Below are 18514 nucleotides of genomic sequence, written 5' to 3' on the forward strand. Positions count from 1 at the left end.
TTCACAGTTCATTTTGCACTAAATGTGTACGATTTTTTAAATTGTTTTAACCAGAAATACAAAGTGTGTTTCTTAGGAAATAGAATGTTATGCTTTGGGGCTCCTAAAACACCTCATTTTGAAGGTGAATGTTTGGTTTTCTCCCAGTAGAGGGCCAGCCTTGGAATGAAGAGCTCTTACTTTCAAAATCAGTTATTCAAGTGCTTGCCCAGTGCTGCTTGAAACTCACCTCTACTCTGTATTTTCTGCAGTTGGTTCTTATGTTATAAGTGTTGTGAGCCAACAGATTAAATGATGCTGAGAAATGAAAAGAGATTCTCATAATTGCTTACCTAGGATTCTCATAGATGCTTCTCTAGGTTTTCATAAATGGGAACATAATGTCTTCCACATGTGGAGTCCTCATTATTGGCCAGGAGCCAAGCCAGATGTGTTAAGTATGTCTCATATCTTACTGGGTCTCACAGAACTTCCGTGTCGGCACACAGATTTACACAGCACCCTCTGGTTGGAGGATTCCAGTCACCTCTGGTCATGATTGGTATATTAGTTTGCCAGGACTACCATAACAAATACCAACAGACTGGGTGACTGAAAAAATAGTAAGTCCATGATCAAGGTGTCGTGGGGTTGATTTCTTCTGAGGCCTGCCTTCTAGTCATCTTTCCCTGCTTGTATCTTCACATCTTCCCTCTGCCCTAATCTCTTTTAAGAACACCAGTCATATGGGATCAGCTCACACTAATGACCTCATTTAATCAACTCTTCAAACACAATCTTATTCTGAGGTGCTGGGTACTAGGACATCAACAGGTAAATTTGGAGTAGGAGATATAATAATTTACCTCCTAACAACTGGCATCTGGAGTCAGGAGGGGAGCAGTGTCTGGGACGCACCTTAACCCAATGGAAGCATTTCTCAATCTGCATGACATTCTGATGAGGTAAGTAATTAGTATGCCTGTTGTACAGATGAGAACATGGAGTCCAAAGAGAAAGTCTGTTGCCAAATGTCATACATTATTAAGTGGTAGAACCAGAACTAGAATACAGACTTTCAAAACTTTAAGCTGGATTTCTTATTACTAAGGTTAATAGAACCAAAAGAAAATGATAATTTTCTTATTAAATAAGTAATTTACTTCCTACTTATTAAATAATTTATTTCTTATTAAAAATTATTTAGGCCAGGCACGGTGGCTCACTTCTGTAATCCCAGCACTTTGGGAGGCCAAGGTGGGTGGATCACAAGGTCAGGAGATCGAGACCATCCTGGCCAACATGGTGAAACCCCATCTCTACTAAAAAAATACAAAAATTAGCTGGGCATTGGTGGCACAAGCCTGTAGTCCCACCTACTCTGGAGGCTGAGGCAGGAGAACTGCTTGAACCAGGGAGGTGGAGGTTGTAGTGAGCCGAGATCGCGCCACTGCACTCCAACCTGGTGCCTCATGACAAAGCAAGACTGTCTCAAAAAAAAATTATTTATTAATAATTTCTTATTTCCTGTGTCCTGCTTAATGTAATAGAAGCTTTTTGACTAAAATTGAGTGTCTGTGTCTGAAATTATAGCATACTTTTTTTTTTTAAGTGGAGACAGAGTCTTAACTTTGTTGCCCAGGCTGGTCTCAAACTTCTGTCCTCAAGCAGTCCTCCCACCTCAACCTCCCAAAGTGCTGGGATTACAAGCATGTGCCAGCAGCATATAGTTATAAGCGTTTTACATAAAACAATAATAGTGAAAGCTATGATCTACAGAAATTCAGTAACTGTCATACAATCATATTAGTGTTTCATTACTATTGATTTAAAGCTTAATCAAAATTTGTCAATTGGATGAAAGTTATTAATAAGGTGCAAATGTCTTATTTAACAGGAGCCTCTGTAAGTGAGCCCTTTTTGCAAATTTTTGAGGATATTTTAAATTAAGGGTAGGTTTGTTTTGTTATCCTGTTAAGTGTTAAGGTAAAATTTCATCTTCAGTTTCTAAACTTACGCCTAAATTCTTAAGAATCGAAAGAAAACCCTTTGTCTTGCTTTTTTAAATAGCAGATAAAGAGGTATGATCTGTAAAAAATCTTGCCTTCGTTTTGTAAGTAGCAGCTCTCGAGGAGTGATATCTAAAAGAAGCTGGAATGTCGTGATAGTTTGTCCTGTTCTCAAATTCTTTACAAATAATTAAACAGCAAAAGACTTTAGTTGACTTAGTTGACTGCAGTGAGTGAGAGTGTGAGAGAGAAAGAGAGAGAGAGAGTGTGTGTGTGTGTGTGTGTGTGTGTGTGTGTGTTTCATTCTAACTTGAAACGTAGGACATCAACAGCTTTTACACTAAAGCTCATTCAAATACAGTACTTTTTTTTTTTTTTTTTTTTTTTTTTTTTTGGACATAGGGTCTTGCTCTGTCACAGGGTCAAGTGCAGTGGCAAGATCATGGCTCACTGCAGCTCTTAGCCTCCTGAGTACCTGGGACCACAGGCATTCACCACCATGCTCAGCTAATTTTTAAATTACTTTTAGAGATGAGATCTCACTACATTGCCCAGACTGGTCTCAAACTCCTGAGCTCAAGTGATCCTCCTACCTCAGCCCTCAGAGTGCTGGGAGTAGGATATAAGCCCACATGCTCAGTAATACAAAACGTAGGAATTTAAACACGTTTTGGTAACAGACTCACATAAAAAACTCACATAAAGTTTTTTATGTGAGTCTGAAAAGTGGTACTATATTGAGTATGAAGTGTGAAAAAGAAAAAATTTGGGCAGGGGTCAGGGTAGAGAACTTTTATTCTGAATTCCTAATATCCATAGTATGTCACTTTAAATATGAATTTGAAGATGATTTTCCAAAATATGATTTTAGTTAACTATTTAACTGATCCTGAACCTATTTGTGTGTTTACTCTTTGAAGCCTCACAGGATAGAGTCCCTGCGTTATCTTCGAGTCTTGGAAATCATAATTGTGCTTTGACTTCTGGGGTAAAAAGCAGCATACAAAGGAATAAGGTTGGAAGAAAGAATAAGAAAGAATGAGGACCCCAAATTTGTGATTTACCCACTCCAAGCCAAGAGAGAAAGCTGGGCTTCATTCTTGATGGGGCCCACCTCACCCCCACACCCAATTCATGGCCATGTTATGTCAGTTTCACGTTGAAGTATCTTTTGAATCCATCCACTTCTCCCATCCTCACTGTACACCATGCCACTTGCCTGGACTCCTGCCAAAGACCTGATTAATCCTTTCTTCCACCTCCTGCTGGGCTCTCTCCACTGAAAGTGGTGATCTGTTTGGGCTCACCATTGTACCCTTACTTAGCTTAGCCTCAAACAGAGTGCCTTGCTAAATGAATAGATTTGCATTAGTTACTAAGATAAATATCACCATGTCTCTGCTCTGCTTGAAATCCTTCTACAGTTTCCCATGGCATTTAGAGTAAAATCTCCAATTCAGCTTCCTCTTGGGACCCTCTTCCCTATTGTGGTTTCCAGGCACATGGGTTCCTTGCTGTTCCCCAAGCTGTATCCAGCTCTTTCCTGCCTGAGGGCTTTGTGGCAGGTGGTTTCTCAGCTTTGAAAGTTGTCTGCCCCCACTCTGAGTCATGACTACTCATTTGTCAGAATTCAGGACTACCCTCTTCAGTCCTCTAACCTCAATCAAACCACCCTGTCACGTCCTCACGTGACTCTCTACACTTTTAGCTCAGATGCCACTGGTTTTACATCAGGGGCTGTCTCTGGCTATACTGCAGCCACAGCTTCCTGGCCCAGGACCATGGGTTTATTGCTTGAAGATACTGAACTGCAGGTGCAAAGCCATATTATAGGGTGGCTTAAATATGTCACCTGCAGTACTAGGGACCCAGTTTCTGGCCCCAGGCCCATGAGATGAGAAATTGGGAGGTGACAGAACACGGTATGGGGCAGGGGAAAGAGAATCCTGTCTTAATGGCTCAAGTTTTTAACCTAGGCTACTGCTAGGTTTTTACCATTTGCGAAAGCATTAGAATGGAACTCTTAAAACTGACTTCATTGGCAGCGCGCGGTGGCTCAAGCCTGTAATTCCAGCACTTTGGGAGGCCGAGACGGGTGGATCACGAGGTCGAGAGATCGAGACCATCCTGGTTAACATGGTGAAACCCCGTCTCTACTAAAAATACAAAAAATTAGCTGGGCGTGGTGGCACGTGCCTGTAATCCCAGCTACTCAGGAGGCTGAGGCAGGAGAATTGCCTGAACCCAGGAGGCGGAGGTTGCGGTGAGCCGAGATCGCGCCATTGCACTCCAGCCTGGGTAACAAGAGTGAAACTCCGTCTCAAAAAAAAAAAAAAAAAAAAAAAAAAAAAAACTGACTTCATGTATCACCCACTTGTTTGATCCAATATGAATTGGCCAATGTGATTATGCCAGTATTTTTAGTTCTATATACACGTAATTTGAATCATGACTCAAGATTCTAATTAAGGAGAGAAACACTTGTAGTTAAACAATAAATAGCTTTAATAAAGAGATTTTTTTTTTCTCTTGGAAGAAATTCTGAGTAAACTTGGTTTGGGTCTTCTAGTCTGTTCATTTCTTAGGCCAATATTGAATGATAGAATTTTGGAGTGGAAATGGGCTGAGGAGGCTGAGTAATTAAACTGCCTCTGTTTAGAGATGAGCAGACAGAAGTGTGGTGGTTGGTGACATCCAGGGTCACATTAGGCTAGCGTGAAGCAAAGCTGGAATCCAACCAGACCTTCTGGATTCCAGAACAGCATATTCTCTCCTGCTTTATACCTCCATGTAAGTGTTTAATTAGCATAAATTGAAACTCCAAGTCAGCAGTTTTTAGCACTGATGAACTCATTATTGTTCTGTGATCTTTTTTAAAGACAAATTTTATGTCATTCAGATAGCCACATGACCCAGTTTGGCTGAAGTCATTGAGTCAAGCCAGACTCCAGTGAGCCTTTGCAAAGGCAGTAAGTGGAGCGGCTAGTTGTGAGCCATCTGCTAGTGAAAGGGAAATGAGATGATTTTAGAGGCCTAGTAACCCAGCTGCAGTGGACTTTAGAACGTTTTTACACTATTTAAATACGGGTGTGTCTGATATTTGGCAAATTCATTTCAAGCCAAATGATGTGTCACACTCAAGAGCTAGGATGGGCCCAGCTGGGAGGCTGCCCTAGTTTTCTGAGCGTGACCTGACTGAATTCCTTCGCTTCTGGCAGAGAACAGGCATTTCCCCTTCCTTTCCTCCCCCGCCTGCTTCTCAACTCGAGCTGAGAAGAGTGTTAAGTCTTACTGCGTCTCAGAGATTTTCCAGATGAAATGCAAAGTAAGAATAAAGGGAGAGAGCCCTGTTGCTGCCCAGCTGTTTATGGTCTCTGGATCTCAAGGACAGCAACCCTCTATTTATTCCTGGGTTTTATTAGTGTTTCCAGTGTAACAGTGTCACTTCCTCTAAACAAGAAACAGATTCTTAAAATGTCAGCCTTTCATGCGTCATTTTGGATCAGTCCTGGTTGGGGTGGAGCACAGACAGACCTGGGCCCCCAAACAGCTCTGCCATTTGCTGCGTGCAGGTCACAGAGCGTTTGTGACTCAGTTTCCTTTTTGGTAAAATGGGACTGTTGCAAGCACTGATGTTGAGGTAATACTCATAGGGTAACTTCAATAAGTGAGACTCGACGTTTTGTTAATATTAACTAGCTGAATGACTGGACGAGCCCCTTCACTTTAGGTGCTGTTTCCTTATCGAGAATACAAGGAAGCTGATCCCAAAGCCCTCTCCAGCCCTCTTCAGCAGACAGTCCCGTGGGTCCTCACTCTAAGGCACTCTTGAACATTGAGGACTTCGTCATTCTTCCCCACACCCCTCCCATTCCCCATCTCTTAGTGGTGGTCTAACCCTCCCCGCCATCCCCTTCCCTCTCACTTCTCATATCTGTTTGGAAGCTGCAGATTGCTGAATTTCCAGGACTTTAATCCGCGCCCTTCGCCCTCGGCACCGGCTTAGCGGACGACCTATCTCAAGGGAGGCGCCCTCCGCGCTTGGATCCATCCCGTGGCGTCCGGGCCGTGGATCTCGAGGTGGGAGACGGGAGGAGAACGCAGACCATCCGGCGCCACTGTCGGACCCGCCAGCTTTTCCAAACTTCTGGAGGAGCCTGAGCGCCCTCTCCGCCCGGCAGTGGGAGGCAGCCAGCAGTCCTGGGACCGCGCCGGCGCGGGTGGTCCTCGCCTTGCAGCTGGGGAAGAGCTAGCCTTGCACGCGCGGGTGCCCCGAAGGAGCCCAGGCCGCGCAGCATCTGGCTACCCGACCCTGGAGCTCCTCGGGCCCCATCAGGTCAGACCCCCAGAGCCGAACGGGGTATCTGCAGCGCCACGCCCTTGGGCGCCACCCTGCAGGCGTGGGCGGGCCCTGGACTGTCCCCGCTGGAGGCGGCGCGCGGGGGGGTGGGGATCCAGAAGTAATGAGATGCTAATGAGGTTTGAATTAGGCCCCGGCGGCGCCCTGCGCCCCTCGTAGAAGCCCACACTCCGCGGGACTCAAGGCGCACGCCGTGCGCCGCCCCGCATCCCCGACCGATCTCGGCGCTTCCGCCCCCATCCCGCCCTTCCACCAGCCTCAACTGGGTTACCAGCCCGGCAGGAAGCGGCCCCCTTCCGGCCCCGGAGCAGCGGGTAAGTTGTCCAGCGGAGCCGGCTGTGCGCCCTGCGGCCGGGTGGGGTGAGGTGGAGCGCTTCCGGGGAAATGCGGCTGCAGGCGCTCGGGAACCACGCCTGGCAAGTCCGGCAGGTCTTCCCCAAGCCCAACCCTGCTCAGCGGGCCTCCGGACTTTGCCGTCTGGAGTGTCGGAGACCCCCACTGTTGCTGCCCGCGGTCCAGCTCCCTCTTCATCCTTTCAGACCGCCCCACCCCTCTCGTACAGCCTTTGTCCTGGCGTTTCCAGGACGGGTCGCCTCTTTCTCCCCCTTTGCCAAGGTCTTCCTCCTCCACCCTTCACCCTAGAAAGAGCTTTGCCCTTCCGTCTTAGGATTCCGTCTGCCTTCGTCTGGGCAACCCGAGGCGGGAGGCTTTTATCTCCCGTCTCGGCAAGGCAGGCTGGGAACCGAGGGGCAGCAGGAGGGCGGAGGGAGCTGAGCCCCAGGGACCTGCCCCTACTGCTGCCACTCACCCTCCCTAACACTGCCGTGGACACCCGCCTCCTCCATACCCTCTGATCCTTTACGGGCCCCGCGTAAGAAACCCCTCGGGCACTCCTCAACTAGCGTGGGAAGGGGTGACAAAGCGAGACCTTGTCTCCGGAGATTCCTAGGAGAGTGCTCCCGGGCGCACAAGGGGCGGGGCGGGATGGGGTCCATCGGGGAGGGGGGAACCTGGGCGGAGCGAACCCGGCTGCGGTAGACCCCCCCAGCCCTCCCCGCGGCCCCCTGGAGCAGGGCAAGTTCGCAGGGGAAGTGTTTTGACCACAGTGCGTCAGAAATAGACCCACGTCTCAGTTGCCCAGTCAGTTGCAACATCTTGCTGCTGCTTGTTGCGGTAGTTTGACAGTGGGAAGTGGAACCCACGCGGACGGAGGCTGTTTCTCTGTCAGGAGGCAAGTACGAGTGCTGAGAAAAACTTTGCCCTTGCCAGGAGACTCTTCCCATACCCAGCGTGGTACCGTGACCATCGAGGGGCACCCAGCGCAGGACGCATTGGGGGAGGGACAGGATATATGCGCAGCAGCTGGGGTTGTGGGTATGAGATCTGTCCCTGCGTTGCATGCAAAGGCGGGTCTGCCCTCTCCACATCTAAGAAATCCCCCCACACCCTGATTCCAAGGCCTAAAGAAGGCGGGCTAAGAATTCCTACCCCCACGGCTGGGAGATCCCTGGACAGGGAGGCTGAGCTGGAGGCTCCCCTCGTGTCCCGTGTGCCCTCTGTGCCCAAGACTAGTGTTTTTCACTTCCAAATTTGGCACATTTCACTTGGAGTGAACAGAACAGCAGCTATCTCTGGAGCAGATAGATGCTGGCAGGGGAGTGGGCTGGGAGGGAGGAGCAGAGCCGATCACGGGTGAATCTCGAGCTCCCTGGGGATACCAGCCTGGTCTCTTCGCCTCCCCTTCCGTTTTATTTCTTCTGTTCTCCAGCCTCTTCCTCTTCTTTTTCCACCTCTCCAGCCGCTCGCCTATGCCCAGCTGCTGCCCTCCCCAGGAGCCCCAGAGAGGCCTCCATGGCTTCACCCACGTCCACCAACCCAGCGCATGCCCACTTTGAGAGTTTCCTGCAGGCCCAACTGTGCCAGGATGTGCTGAGCAGCTTCCAGGAGCTATGTGGGGCCCTGGGGCTGGAGCCTGGTGGGGGGCTGCCCCAGTACCACAAAATCAAGGACCAGCTCAACTACTGGAGCGCCAAGTCACTGTGGACCAAGCTGGACAAGCGAGCCAGCCAGCTTGTCTACCAGCAGGGCCGGGCCTGCACCAACACCAAGGTGGATACGCAGTGCCTGGGATGGGGTATGGAGAATGGGGGGAGCCAGAGGAGGGACAGGATGCCATGCTCTCACTGCCCTGTGTGTTCACAGTGCCTGGTGGTGGGTGCCGGACCTTGCGGACTACGGGCCGCTGTAGAGCTGGCACTGCTGGGGGCTCGCGTTGTGCTGGTGGAAAAGCGCACCAAGTTCTCACGCCACAACGTGCTTCACCTCTGGCCCTTCACCATCCATGACCTGCGGGCACTTGGTGCTAAGAAGTTCTATGGGCGCTTCTGCACCGGCACCCTGGACCACATCAGTGAGTACCACCAGGTGGCCTGGACGGGCAGGTGAGCCTGGGCCTAGAGGCAGGCCAGTAGGGAGCTGCTGAGCCAGCCAAGAGTCGAAGTGGACAAGATCCATATCAGCCAGGTGACCTAGAAGACTCATGTCCCCCATCTGTAAAGTGGGCTTTTGGGCAGACTGATCTCTAAGACCTTTTCCAGTCTGACCAGGCACACACTGGTACATGGGGAGGTGGTGCTGCCGTGGGGTCCCTGTTCCTAATGTCCTCTCCTTTCCAGGCATCCGGCAGCTCCAGCTGCTTCTGCTGAAGGTGGCATTGCTGCTGGGGGTGGAAATTCACTGGGGTGTCACTTTCACTGGTCTCCAGCCCCCTCCTAGAAAGGGTAAGTATTTCTGTGCTCCCTGGAATCTCCCCTCCCCACCCATCAAGAACTTGGCCCATCTGAAAAAGGGTGGCCAGGAGACTCTTTTTTTTTGAGACAGAGTCTTACTCTGTCGCCCACACTGGAGTGCAGTGGCAGGATCTCAGCTCACTTCAACTCTGCCACCCAGTTTCAAGTGATTCTCCTGCCTCAGCCTCCCAAGTAGCTGGGATTACAGGCATGGACAACCACGCCCAGCTAATTTTTATATGTTTTAGTAGAGATGGGGTTTCGCCATGTTGGCCAGGCTGGTCTCAAACTCCTGACCTCAAGTGATCTGCCCACCTCGGTCTCTCCCAAAGTGCTGAGATTACCGGTGTGAGCCTCTGAGCCTCAGGTTGAGTGTCTGCAAAACAGGAATAACAATTCTTTCCTTACCTGCTGTGAAGGTGTGCTCTGATAGATAATATATCATTGCTTTCTAAACCAGACAGTCCTTTGCACATTTGTTTTGATGATTTCACTGGCTTGTTCTGAGAATATAGGGGCTTTTACGACTTCTACACTTTTGTGCCTCTCATACCCCCTGCCCCAGGGAGTGGCTGGCGTGCCCAGCTCCAACCCAACCCCCCTGCCCAGCTGGCCAACTATGAATTTGACGTCCTTATCTCAGCTGCTGGAGGTAAATTTGTCCCTGAAGGTGAGTGATCACTTCCCTCCAAGAAGCCAGCATCTTGGGCACCTCCTGGGCCTTTCTAGGCTGTTATAAACCCCCCTTCTGTCATTGTTCCCCTATCACTACCTCTAGGCTTCAAGGTTAGAGAAATGCGAGGTAAACTGGCCATTGGCATCACAGTCAACTTTGTGAACGGACGCACCGTGGAGGAGACACAGGTGCCAGAGATCAGCGGTGTAGCCAGGATCTACAACCAGAGCTTCTTCCAGAGTCTGCTCAAAGCCACAGGTCAGGGACCCTCTTGCTGAATTTCCCCTCCTCCTGCCTGACTGTGGCCTGGCTCCTGCCTCTCCCTTCCAAACCTGTCCTCAGTGCAAGGAATCCTATACTTTTCTGTTCCGTTGTCTCAGCCGCAAAGGAGAAGGAACCTGTCCCCTCAGTGATTAAGCAGGCACAGCCCTAGTTGACCACCCAGCATGAAAAGTCCTGGAATCTCTCACAGATTAACCTGTGTGTGGGAGTTTTGCTTTATGCTCCTTTATGATTAAATATAAAAATGATACAAATTGAAGACAAAAGTGGTACTTCAAGAAGATGCCTGTGTTTACTTTGGCTTTGCACTGCCATGTGACCAGGCGGTGCAGGTCTCCCAAATGTCCCCCACCCCAACAAGCTTCCCTCTTTGCTCTAAGTCCTCAGGCCTCCCGGGTCTGGGACAGATGGTCCTTTGTGTCATCAAGACTCGAGGGGCTCTATGTGTGGAGCACTCACTGCTGTCTAAGCTGGGATCTCAGCTCAGAGGGTCAGGCCATGCATAATCAGGAGACCTATCTCCCGTTCCCTGCCCTGTACCCCCAGGCATTGATCTGGAGAACATTGTGTACTACAAAGATGATACCCACTACTTTGTGATGACAGCCAAGAAGCAGTGCCTGCTGCGGCTGGGGGTACTGCGCCAGGTGAGGCCCAGTCCTGGCCAGGAATGGCTGGGTGGTGAGCCCCGGGAGGCAGAGGCTAGTCTTGGACACAGTTGACACCTGGGTGTGGGGACCCTGTCCTTTCCTGCCTTTGTCCTGGCATTAAGTCCATCTCTAAAAGTTCTTCTCCAAGGCATGGTGGCTCAAGCCTGTAATCCCAACATTTTGGGAGGCCAAGGCGGGTGGATCACCTGAGGTCAGGAGTTCAAGACCAGCCTGAAAAGGTGAAACCCCGTCTCTACTAAAAATACAAAAATTAGCCAGTTTTGGTGGTGGGCACCTGTAATACCAGATACTTGGGAGGCTGAGGCAGGAGAATTGCTTGAACCTGGGAGGCGGAGTTTGCAGTGAGCAAAGATCATTCCATTGCACTCCATCCTGGGTAACAGAGTGGAACTCTGTCTCAAAACAAACAAAACAAAACAAAACAAAACAAACCACACACACAAAAGATCTCCCCTGGGATTTACAAGGCAACAGGAATCATATTCTGGGCTAAATACCTTATACCAGCCACAACATGTCAGCTCCGTGAGGGCAGGCATTTTTGTCTCTTTGTCTGTTTCTTGCTGCTAACTCCCAATACCTGGAATGGTGCCGGATATATAGTAAGCACTCAGTATGTATCTGCTGAATGAATGAACTAGTTGAGTGGCTACCATGTGCTAGGTACTGTGTTGAGGGTTAAATTTGCATTCTCTCATCTCATTCTCATGAATAACCTGATAAATTAGGCGTGTTGTCTCTGAGTGATAGACAAACCAAAGCTCTTGCATTCATGGCAAGTATATGACAATAATGATGTGGGCAGAGCAGAGCCTGGGACACCGGCAGGAGGGTGAGTGCTGAGAAAAGGACTGTGAGAAGTCCAGGCTGCTGGAATTCTAGTCCCAGCTCAGCCTTCGACTCTGTGTTGTCTAGGGCAGCCCCTTCTTCTCTGGGCCCAGTATGTGCACCTTCTGCACTCAAAAGGGCGGCACTGGCCCACTGACCCTCCCCTCAAAGGTCTCTGCGGTTCTGCTCTGTTGACCATTCAGGACTGGCCAGAAACTGATCGGCTGCTGGGCAATGCCAATGTCGTGCCTGAGGCTCTGCAGCGCTTTGCCAGGGCAGCTGCTGACTTTGCCACCCATGGCAAGCTCGGGGAACTAGAGTTTGCCCAGGACGCCCATGGGCAGCCTGATGTCTCTGCCTTTGACTTCACAAGCATGATGCGGGCAGAGAGTTCTGCTCGCGTGCAAGAGAAGCATGGCGCCCGCCTGTTGCTGGGACTGGTGGGGGACTGCCTGGTGGAGGTGAGGGATTCAGGAGACACAGGGGTTTCATGGTTAGGGGAGGGAGCTGCCCAGTAGCAGGGAGGGGATAAAAAAGGTTTGCCTGTGGAGGGGAGGAGCTAAGGGCCGCCTGGTGTGGGGACAGCCCCTTCTGCTGTGACCTTGGTGGGTATCTGGGCTTGGTATGCTCCTGTTGGATTCTCCCTGAGCTGCTTCCTGTTCCCTGCAGCCCTTCTGGCCCCTGGGCACTGGAGTGGCACGAGGCTTCCTGGCAGCCTTTGATGCAGCCTGGATGGTGAAGCGGTGGGCAGAGGGTGCTGAGTGCCTAGAGGTGTTGGCTGAGCGGTGAGACCTGAGTTGACGGGGTGTGAGCAGGGCAGCACATGTGACAAGGCTCAGAAAGAGGGGCAGGGGTGCTGGGTGAATAGATGGAGGCATAGGCAGAAGAGAAGAAAAGGCCTGGCAGTTCCTGAGGGGTGGGTGCTGAAAGGTGCCCTCCCATTCATGCCCCTGCCCCTTACCCTCACTCCCTCAGTGAGAGCCTGTACCAGCTTCTGTCACAGACATCCCCAGAAAACATGCATCGTAATGTGGCCCAGTATGGGCTGGACCCAGCCACCCGCTACCCCAACCTGAACCTCCGGGCAGTGACCCCCAATCAGGTCAGACCCCCGGCATCCCCACCAGGCTTCCCAAGCCAACCCCCTTCCCCCAGGTCAGGCCCTCCCTGCCCAGTCACCGCCCTTTGGGGTCAGTCCTACCCCCTGCAGGCCCTTACCCCTAGACCGAGGGGCTGGGTGGCCAGCCTGCCTCGACACCTGAGCTGGGCTGCCTTAGGTGCGAGACCTATACGACGTGCTAGCCAAAGAGCCTGTGCAGAGGAACAGCGACAAGACAGATGCGGGGATGCCAACCACCGGTGAGCAGGCCTTCCTCCTGGGGTGACCAAAATATGTACCACCCATTGAGGTCCAGGCGGACCCGCAGAGCAGCTGCAGCCTCAGGACAGGAGCAGTGTGCCGGAGCACTCATTGTTGGCTGGGGGGTTGGCCGGGGGCCTGCTGGAGGAACAGAGAGGCAGCAGTGTGTAGGCAGCAGCTGACTGCCAGTCTGAGCGGAAGCGCTTCAGTGTTTTAACCTCCGCTACAGCTGCAGCACTGCTGGCAACCTCCCCTCCCCTAGTTTACAGTCTTCAGCCCGCTATGTGGCCAGCTGCGATTTCACTTTATTCACTCCTCTACTTCATTCCAAAAAGAGATTATAAAAAAGAACAGAAACAACTGGGATGAAGGAGGGCTGCTGACAGTGAGCTTTAGGCTAGTGCCCCAGGAAAGGTGGTCCCTGATTCCTTTCCTACACAACCCCCATACCCGGCAGCTGGGCTCCCTGTGTGCCAGGGATGGGGCAGAGGGGCCTTGGGCACAGCACAGCCTTCTCTCCTAGGGTCAGCAGGCACCCAGGAGGAGCTGCTACGCTGGTGCCAGGAGCAGACAGCTGGGTACCCAGGAGTCCACGTCACCGATTTGTCTTCTTCCTGGGCTGATGGGCTGGCTCTGTGTGCCCTGGTGCACCGGCTGCAGCCTGGCCTGCTGTGAGTCCGTGGCAGACCCACTCTTATCATCTCCGTGTAGGAGTTAGCACATCCTGTTGAGTCCTAGAGACAGTATTCTTCCCTACACCTGCCGACAGTCTTGTGAGACTCTAATGCATTCAGATAGGGGAGAGCTTTGTGAATGGCACAGGCTCTCAAAGTCAGAAGCAACATCACTGGGTTGGGCACCGGGTAGCAGAGACTACACACCTACCTTCCCGCCTTCTTGTACCCCAGCCGCTGCTCACTGGCCCTCCCCTCCTGCCGGCCCTCCTCCCCTCAGTGGGGCTAGGTTTTTGTCTCTAGTTGGCTTTTTTCCCTGACACCCCATAGGGAACCCTCAGAGCTGCAGGAGCTGGAGGCTCTGGAAGCAACTGCTTGGGCGCTAAAGATGGCAGAGCATGAGCTGGGCATCACGCCGGTGGTGTCTGCACAGGCTGTGGTGGCAGGGAGCGACCCACTGGGTCTCATTGCCTACCTCAGCCACTTCCACAGTGCCTTCAAGAGCACGCCCCACAGGCCAAGTAATCTGGAGGGAAGGCGGGCAGGACGTGGGGGATGGGGAGGTGGGGGGGAAGGGGAAGTGTGTGTAGCAGAATGAGAAGGCGCCCTCCGAGGGCCAGCCTAGGAGAGGTGTCCTTCGGGGTTGGAGAGTGCTGTCTGTTCTAGGGTACAGCATTGGCACCCCCATGCACACTGATGCCCTGGCTCTCCCCACAGGCCCTGTCAGCCAGGCCTCCCCAGGGACCTCCAGTGCTGTATTATTCCTTGGCAAACTTCAGAGGACCCTGCAGCGATCCCGGGCCAAGGTGGAGAGTCTAGGCGGGGTTGGAGCTGGGCAGGGGCACCCGGTGGAGATCCTGGGATGATGGTGAGGACATTCAGAAAGTAGGGAGGACAGGGGGGCTCAAAACATCACACCCAGAGCTGTTAGGACTTCTTGCAGGAAAATGTGGAGGATGCTGGTGGCAAGAAGCTGCGCTTGGAGGTAATTCAGGCAGGGGCGGGTCGGTCTCCTACCCCGAGGTTTTATCCCTTTTCCCGGTTCTGTCTTCCCTCCGTCCCATCCCCCCATGTCTTGCTCCCCACCCCAGGTCCTATAACCCCCCGATCCAGCCTCCCTGCCTAGTCTCACTCCCCTTCCCTTCAGCCCCTCCTGTTCATCTGTACGCATCCCCTCCCAGCTGGCCCTGCCCCTCTACCCTCCCGGCCTGAGTACTTAACCTCCTTAGATGGAGGCTGAGACCCCAAGCACTGAGGCGCCACCTGAGCCAGAGCCTGGTGTACCCCTGACACCTCCATCCCAACACCACGAGGTGAGAGCCAGGGCCTCGTGTGCAGGCGGAAGCCTGGGGAGGGCAGGGCAGGGGTGTTTCATGGGAAGGAAAGAACTTTGCAGCTGGCCTTGGCTCCCCCTGACCCCATGTCCTAGGGGTCCATGCAGGCCGGTGCCGAGGACCTGTGTGCACTTTGTGGGGAACACCTCTACGTCCTGGAACGTGTCTATGTCAACGGCCATTTCTTCCATCGGAGCTGCTTCCGCTGCCATACCTGTGAAGCCACACTGTGGCCAGGTGGCTATGGGCAGCACCCAGGAGATGGTGAGTGGGCCTGAGAGACCTCCAGAGAGACTCTGGGCCTGGCCCTGCCTGAGGGACAAAGAGTCTGAGGTAGAGGGGCACAGGGTGAAAACAGGCTCAAGATGGGACTTTCTTCTCCTGAGCTCAGGGTCTCCTCTGTCCCCTCCAAAGCTCCAGACGTGTGGTTCTAAGAACGGGAGGCTGGCAGAAATTCACCTGCAAATCTGTCTTGTTTTCCCCACCTTCCTTTGTAAACTTGTTTCGTGTCTGGGCGCCGGGCTGCCCACACCAGATGCCTCCTCCCCTCTCCATTCCTTCCAGGACATTTCTACTGCCTCCAGCACCTGCCCCAGCCAGACCACGAGGAGGAAGGCAATGACGGAGGCCCTGAGAGCCCGGTAAAAATTGCGAAGGCGTGTGTGTGTGTGTGTGTGTGTGTGTGTGTGTGTACGTGTGTGTGTGTGCGCGTGTAAACGGTGTTAAGCGAATGAATGCCAAGGCTCACGTTTGTTCCAAAGGGGTGTCCTCCCCCTACCCTGGCAGGTCACTGACCGCACCACATGGTGGTTTTTCCAGGAGCTCCCTACACCAAGCGAGACTAGCATTCCCCCAGGCCTCTCAACTCCCACGGCCTCACAGGAGGGGGCCGGTCCTGTTCCAGGTCCCAGCCAGCCCAGCCGGCGGCGGATCCGCCTCTCCAGCCTGGAACGCCAGCGGCTGGCCTCCCTTAACATTACCCCTGACTCGGAAATGGAGCCTCCGCCCAAGCCCCCCCGCACCTGCTCCGCCTTGGCCCGCCAGGCCCTGGAGAGCAGCTTTGTGGGTTGGGGCCTGCCAGTCCAGAGCCCTCAAGGTAACTGCCATCCCCGCAGATGTGCTGACCCAGGGTGGGACGGGGTGGGAGCACTGGCTTCCTGCAGAGGAATTCTGGGGAAGACAGAGGGAGGTTGTGGGGATCCCAGGCCATGGCAGCCTCTCCTCTGCTCCATTCTTCTCAGTTCCTCCCATGCCCCCCACACACATTCAGATCTTTACCAGACTCGCAGGCCTCCGTCACCACCATGCCCTTTGTTGCCTGACTGGGACAGGTGCTGGAGGCAGTCGAACTTCTTAGTTCTTCTTCTTCTCAGTTCTTGTGGCCATGGAGAAGGAGGAAGAGTGTCCCTCCTCCAGTGAAGAGGAAGTGGAAGAAGAAGATGTGCCTTTGGACTCAGACGTGGAGGTGAGTGGGCCAGCATGCATCCATGAAATGCTCTCCAGCCCACCACAGGAGAAACCTGCACCACGCTCCGTCCTCTGCACCTTCGCTTGGAATGTCTTCTCACTCTAGGCCTCCACCTTTTCTACAGAGCTTCCCCCACTTTCAGTGCGGGTTCTTTTCTGCCTTTCCAAACAGCACTCCTATCCGCCAGGGGGCTCAGGCCCTATCCCTGACTGCCTGACCCTCCCATAGGCCCTGCTGACCCTGGCCAAGACCTCAGGCACCATGAATAACTACCCAACGTGGCGTCGGACTCTGCTGCGCCGCGTGAAGGAGGAGCAGATGAAGAGATTCCGCAAGGCTCAGGTGCGCAGGGGCTCCCGAAGTTCTGATGGGGTCAGAGTTCTGAGACTGAGATCAGCGCTCCTTCGGCGCTCTGTTCTGGAGCCATCCAGAGACTCCTGGGTATCCTGTCTTGTACCCCTCAGGCCATCCAACGGCGACTACATGAGATCGAGGCTGCCCTGAGGGAGCTAGAGGCCGAGGGTGTGAAGCTGGAGCTGGCCCTGAGGCGCCAGAGCAGTAAGTGACAAGCTAGGACACCCCTCTGTCTTCTGGCACTGTGCTGAGCCAGGCTCCAGCCCATAGTCCCAACGGCTGCACCACATAGCTAACACACACCTGCAACCCCGATCTCCTGTCAGCCCTGAGCCTATGACTTCTGTGGCGCTGGCTGGAAGCCTCCTGACCACCCCACCCATCTTCCTTCTTACTAGGTTCCCCAGAAGAGCAAAAGGTACTATGGGTAGGACAGCTGCTACAGCTCGTTCAGAAGAAAAACAGCCTGGTGGCTGAGGAGGCCGAGCTCATGATCACGTAAGGGGAAGGGGATGGTGACAGTGGCCCATGGGCCAGGCTCCAGCCCCTCGGGCACCCTAGAGAGCTCTGCTTCTACAATCCTTGACCTCCACAGGGTACAGGAGTTGAACCTGGAGGAGAAACAGTGGCAGCTGGACCAGGAGCTACGAGGCTACATGAACCGGGAAGGTAGGTGGGATGTGGGGAGAGGCAGACGCGTCCCAGGGCTCTGTTGCACAAGCCTCGTGATCTCAAGATACTGACCAAGCAGCATGGTCCTCTAGTCTGTGTACTCCTGAGACAATTCATGAGGAAGCCAGAGGAGGGGACGCCAAAGCCCCCTTCTCCCTTCAGTTCATTCAGAGCTGCACAGTTGGCTTTTATACAAGATCTCCTTCAAAAAACTGCTGCTGCTCAGTAGTGCTAGAAAAGCACTGGTGTTGGCAACCCTCCTAATTTTGCTGCTTAGGAAACAAAGCCCGGGTTGTAGAAATCACATAGAGGCCGGACCCGGTGGCTCACACCTGTAATCCCAGCACTTTGGGAAGCCGAGGTGGGAGGATCATGAGGTCAAGAGATCGAGACCATCCTGGCCAACATAGTGAAACCCCGTCTCTACTAAAATATAAAAATTAGCTGGGCGTGGTGGCACGCATCTGTAGTCCCAGCTACTTGGGAGGCTGAGGCAGGAGAACTGCTTGAACCAGGGAGGCGGGCGTTGCAGTGAGCTGAGATCACGCCACTGCACTCCAGCCTGGTGCCTGGCGACCAAGTGAGACTCTATCTCAAAAAAAAAAAAAAAGAAAAAGGAAAAGAAAAGAAATCACATAGGCTGGGATTAGGTTGTGGCTCTCCTGCGTCCCTGCCCAGTTCCGTCTTCTTTAAGCTTTGTCTCCTCCTTTCAGAAACCCTAAAGACAGCTGCTGATCGGCAGGCCGAGGATCAGGTCCTGAGGAAACTAGTGGATGTGATCAACCAGAGAGATGCCCTCATCCGCCTCCAGGAGGATCGCAGGCTCAGTGAGCTGGCCTTGGGGACAGGGGCCCAGGGATAGAAGAGGGTGGGCTGTCTGCCTTCGTTCCCACAAAGAAAACACCTCACCCCTACACAGTGCCACCCCTGTTCATCTGGGCTGCCTGGCAGAGAGCCTTGCTGTTTATCATTAAAATGGTTCTGCCACAAACACTGCCTGCAGGTGGGAGGTGGGGGCATATATGGGGACAGCAGATGTGTAGGAGCCTTCAGGTCTG

At 52.9% G+C, this 18514-nt stretch overlaps 1 protein-coding gene across 4 annotated transcripts; it reads left to right on the forward strand.

The window, feature by feature from the left end:
- Nucleotides 1-5723: 5723 nt before the first annotated feature.
- MICAL1 (microtubule associated monooxygenase, calponin and LIM domain containing 1) lies at nt 5724-18447 on the forward strand. Of its 4 annotated transcripts, none has more exons than XM_074397612.1 (27): nt 6009-6324; nt 6479-6662; nt 7618-7722; nt 8147-8457; nt 8551-8758; nt 9024-9128; nt 9703-9807; nt 9916-10071; nt 10642-10742; nt 11798-12055; nt 12264-12379; nt 12570-12696; nt 12872-12953; nt 13478-13625; nt 13959-14149; nt 14346-14434; nt 14572-14613; nt 14858-14941; nt 15070-15226; nt 15527-15603; nt 15782-16058; nt 16336-16427; nt 16659-16772; nt 16895-16988; nt 17183-17282; nt 17380-17453; nt 18170-18447. In XM_074397612.1, the coding sequence occupies exons 4-27, from the start codon at nt 8200-8202 to the stop codon at nt 18316-18318; spliced, it is 3204 nt and encodes a 1067-aa protein (XP_074253713.1). In that variant the 5' UTR covers nt 6009-6324; nt 6479-6662; nt 7618-7722; nt 8147-8199; the 3' UTR covers nt 18319-18447. The 4 variants fall into 4 exon arrangements, with proteins under 4 accessions (XP_010344765.1, XP_074253714.1, XP_074253713.1 ...); XM_010346461.3 differs by having other exon boundaries at nt 6010-6324; nt 15058-15226; XM_010346463.3 differs by lacking the exon at nt 7618-7722 and adding an exon at nt 7455-7579 and having other exon boundaries at nt 5724-6662; nt 15058-15226.
- The last annotated feature ends 67 nt before the right edge of the window (nt 18448-18514 follow it).

Source organism: Saimiri boliviensis, chromosome 4 (genome assembly GCF_048565385.1).
Source record: "Saimiri boliviensis isolate mSaiBol1 chromosome 4, mSaiBol1.pri, whole genome shotgun sequence".
Lineage (NCBI taxonomy): Eukaryota > Metazoa > Chordata > Mammalia > Primates > Cebidae > Saimiri > Saimiri boliviensis.

Excerpts from the sequence above, each read along its gene's own strand:
- MICAL1 (XM_010346463.3), top strand. The coding sequence starts at position 8,200 with ATGGCTTCACCCACGTCCACCAACCCAGCGCATGCCCACTTTGAGAGT. Across the intron at positions 10,072-10,641 it reads GAGTCTGCTCAAAGCCACAG|GCATTGATCTGGAGAACATT; the intron begins GTCAGGGACCCT and ends CTGTACCCCCAG. Across the intron at positions 12,954-13,477 it reads TGCGGGGATGCCAACCACCG|GGTCAGCAGGCACCCAGGAG; the intron begins GTGAGCAGGCCT and ends CTTCTCTCCTAG.